This window comes from Sinocyclocheilus rhinocerous, unplaced genomic scaffold, assembly GCF_001515625.1.
Source record: "Sinocyclocheilus rhinocerous isolate Xijiao unplaced genomic scaffold, SAMN03320098_v1.1 scaffold63, whole genome shotgun sequence".
Taxonomy (NCBI): Eukaryota; Metazoa; Chordata; class Actinopteri; order Cypriniformes; family Cyprinidae; genus Sinocyclocheilus; species Sinocyclocheilus rhinocerous.
In genome coordinates this window covers 18,598-22,363 of record NW_015659563.1, presented here as the reverse complement: position 1 = coordinate 22,363, position 3,766 = coordinate 18,598, and the positions used below count along the sequence as shown (strand labels likewise).

The window sequence follows — 3,766 nt, the reverse complement described above, 5'->3', positions numbered from 1 at the left end:
CCCTGGCCATAACCGCTTCCCTGGCCACTACCCTGACCGCTTCCACTCCCCTGACCGCTTCCCTGGCCATGGCCGCTTCCCTGGCCGCTTCCATGGCCCTGGCCGCTGCCCTGGCCCTCGCCGCTGCCCTGGCCCTGGCCGCTGCCCAGGCCGCTGCCCTGGCCGCTGCCCAGGCCGCTGCCCTGGCCGCTGCCCTGACAACTTGCCTGACCTCTTCCCTGACCATGTGGTTCACTGCATGCAAAGCCACCGGTGGTTGGGCAACATTTCTGTGTGGCAGGACACTGGCCATCATGGAAACAGCTTTTAGCACAAGGTGGAATCATCTCTGGTATGGGACATTGACCTGGCTTCACTGCGTGGACACAGACAGTCAGCTTTAGTTTGTGCATATAGACAGTATGCCACTTCAATATACAGCACAAAACATTCAAAGCATGAATAGCAAGTTTAAACTACAAAATTAACTATATTCTAAGTATTGTTCCTCTTTATTTTGTAAAGTTATCCTGTGCTTAAAACTACCCTAAGGGATGAATTCAGAAACTACTTCTGACGAGAACAACCAAAGGCAAAGTCTCTGCTTAAAACTAACATTGAATTAAATGTTACTCGTGTTTTTTTTTGGGGGGTGGGGGGGGACCCTTAGCATCCATTATTAACGGAAACTCACTGAAAACAGGCAGCACGCAAACAGGCCCAGTGTCAAATCGACAGCATTTGTGTCCTCCAGGGCAGTCTTTATCAGAAGAACATCCTCGGCGGGACGGCACGACCATCAGCCTCGCCGGACAGAAACCGTTCACTAGAGGATCATTAGAGAAGACCAGGGAGTGCAGTTTCAGCATTTGAAAATCAGGGGTTTCGCAATGCGTCTCAAACCTAAATACAAATTTTACATAGGTCTGCTTCAAACCAAAAGTGTATTAACCTACTACTCATTCCTAAACAGTGTTACTTTCAAAGACCGAGAGTCACTTAACGAGAAATACACTCGAGCTGTCATCCTCCCGACCTGCGATCTCACAATGATCTCTGCTGGAAAAGGCGCTGAATTGGTGCGTCAGGAGAAAAGGACAGCGAAACACACAAAACTAAACCGAATACGTGTTGCTGCAATATCAACCTCTGTAAAATGGGGTTTTAAAGATCAAAGGAGATCAGGTCAATTCCAACCCTGATCAAACTCACCTGCCTGTAGCAGATCAGGTAAATTCCAACCGTGATCAAACTCACCTGGCTGTAGTTTTCTTGTAATCTGGAATGCCTTGATTAGCTTGTTCAGGTGTGTTTGATTGGGGTTGGATGAGCTGAATGCTGCGTTCACGCCATGTCATAATAATTAAGGTAGCCTAATTACGAGAGGATTGTGCATTTCTATGGCGACACTATCAACTGCAAAATGAATCTGCAGTGATCAGGTGGTACAGCGATCATGTTGTGGTACCAATAGGTGTGTTCGACTTCATGCAGCACTGCGCAGACCGAAGCGTTGCGTGCCAGTGTTCTGATTTGTGCTGCCCGCTCAGATTGCGCTACCTTCCATTAAAAAGATAGGAAGCACAAATCAATAGTGAAAAATGCTACCTATCAGATTGTGCTACCAGCATCTTATTCATGTGGTTTGAGGCTTTTTTTTTAATGTCCATATATACCCCTACCCTAAACCTACCCGTCCGCACCTACACTTATCCTAAACTTACCCTTAAAACAATGCAAATATATTTTTGGTAGCGCAATCCGATAGGTAGCATGTTTTGTCAGTACACCGGTTCTTCTAATTCTTCTTCTTTTTTTTTTATTAACCAGAACAAAATATACAACAGTAATGTACAAGAGTGTGCAAACAGTTTATTCAGTAATCAACAACTGTATATTCGTGGAAAAAAAATACAAGTATCGTTTTCTTTTTTATTAACAATGTTCTCCAAACTGGTGCAGTAGTCCTTAAGTCTCCTGAAGAAAATGGATGAAATTTGGCTTGGACCCTGACCTTCTTCTTATGTATGTGAAATTTTCCAAATCCACCCCCAAAAAAAATCATTGTGTAGACACAATTTCAAAATAGATGGGTAATATGAACTCCTTTTCCACTGAGCAAACAAATCACAGGAAAAATCAATATCCATATTAAATCTCTCTAACACACTTTTAGCTGCATATACCATGAAACATTTTAAATATAGCCTCTTTTACTTTATTATTTAAACAGTATATTTCACAAACACGCCAAGTTTTATTCCAATTCTAAATAAACTGGTCCACAATAAGCTTTTGACCTGTATCACCTGTTATAATATTCCTATATTTATTAGTACAACTGTGTTTAAGAATATCAACGTCTCCTAGGAACATTTAACATATATTGCCTCAGAAGAATCACTTCCATAAGCTCTTACAAATTGTATTTGCTGGGGTATGGCATCAAATATGACAGCATACTCTTTTGGCGTAACTGCGCTCTAAAAATGCTTAAACACAACCCAATTTGGGTTATTTTGCCAACCCAGCGCTGGGTCAAATATGGACAAACCCAGCTGGTTTGCCTCAAATGTTTGACCCAACACGCTGGCTTGTTTGAAAATTACTATTGCTGGCTTAAAATTAACCAAAAATTTATTGGAATTTAAAAAAAAAAACACACAAAGAATTACTGCATTTCAGTGATGACAACTCTCGGAGATAAAAACACAATTATTAGAATATGAATGTGCATGTAATTAAGTTTGGTTTTGGCAGTGTACTAGCTATGTGTGCCTCGGCTACCTTGCCGACCGGCTTACTCTAGTGTCCTAAAGAAAATGTTTGCCTCGGTTACCGTGCCGACCGGCTTACTCTAGTGAACAATAATTGTGTGTGCCAGGCTACCATGCCGTATGGTTTAATCTAGTGACTTACCAAAATGTGTGCCTTGGCTACTGTGCCGACCAGCTTACTCTTAAAGACCTGAAAATGTGAGCCTTGGCTACCCTGCCGACTGGCTTAATCTAAGAAGCGGACGTATAGCGCATGCTTAAGAACACAAGTTTTGTTTCATTTTTAATTTAGTGTTTTTAATGCTTTAATTAATTAAAGAGCAATTTTAAATTTTGTTTTAATGTTTTACTAATAACCATAAAAGGTACAGCTGAGTTACATTTACATCAGGAGATGATTTACTTTAATTTAATTTAATTTATTTGTTTTGCCATATCCACATGCATATTTATTTGAACGGTACCATTTTTAAATGGCGTTCACTTGATAACATCTGGTTGTGACCTTTAAGTAACCTAATAATTAGAATTTCCTTAAGGATTTCCAGTGTGGTTGCGTGTGGTTGGATGCATTGATTACACACATATTCTCACCATCGCACCTTCCGAAAATGAAGCTGATTACTGTATGGAATGGAAGGATGCCAGATGGAAGGGTAGTGCAAGATATATGCCGTAACCACCACAGCTGTTAAATAAACACAAATTATTCACAGTTTATTTGGTCATCTTTATGTTCCACAAATACAAGAGCAACAAATTATTTTTTTCCCTGTTGGATTTTAATTTTGGCATTGTGGCCATTTCCTCTTCATCTGTCAGTGGTGCTGGTGCAGGTTCTCCTCCCATTTTATGAGTCTCTCATAGCCTTCTTGCTTATGAAATGAATTATGAAATGTAGCATGTTGGATTAGAGAACATTTATTTATGTGAAAAAGCATTAGACTATGTAGAAAAAGCTGCTGCACATTTGAAATATATATATACACTGAATGATATTTATTGAATGT

At 40.5% G+C, this 3,766-nt stretch overlaps 1 protein-coding gene across 15 annotated transcripts in view; it reads right to left on the bottom strand.

The window, feature by feature from the left end:
* The window catches only part of LOC107723983 (glycine-rich cell wall structural protein 2-like), a 1,257-nt gene extending 389 nt beyond the window's left edge, over window positions 1-868 (bottom strand). For 5 of the 15 annotated variants that reach the window (XM_016532726.1, XM_016532730.1, XM_016532734.1 and 2 more), the window contains exons 1-2: window positions 674-868; window positions 56-355 (exon numbers count right to left, since the gene is read on the bottom strand). In XM_016532726.1, the coding sequence (XP_016388212.1) occupies window positions 56-355; window positions 674-848 (475 nt within the window). In that variant the 5' untranslated portion in view covers window positions 849-868. Of the gene's footprint in view, window positions 1-8; window positions 356-673 lie in introns of all 15 variants that reach the window. The other 10 variants (XM_016532727.1, XM_016532735.1, XM_016532741.1 and 7 more) reach the window with 3 other exon arrangements.
* Between the last annotated feature and the right edge of the window lie 2,898 nt (window positions 869-3,766).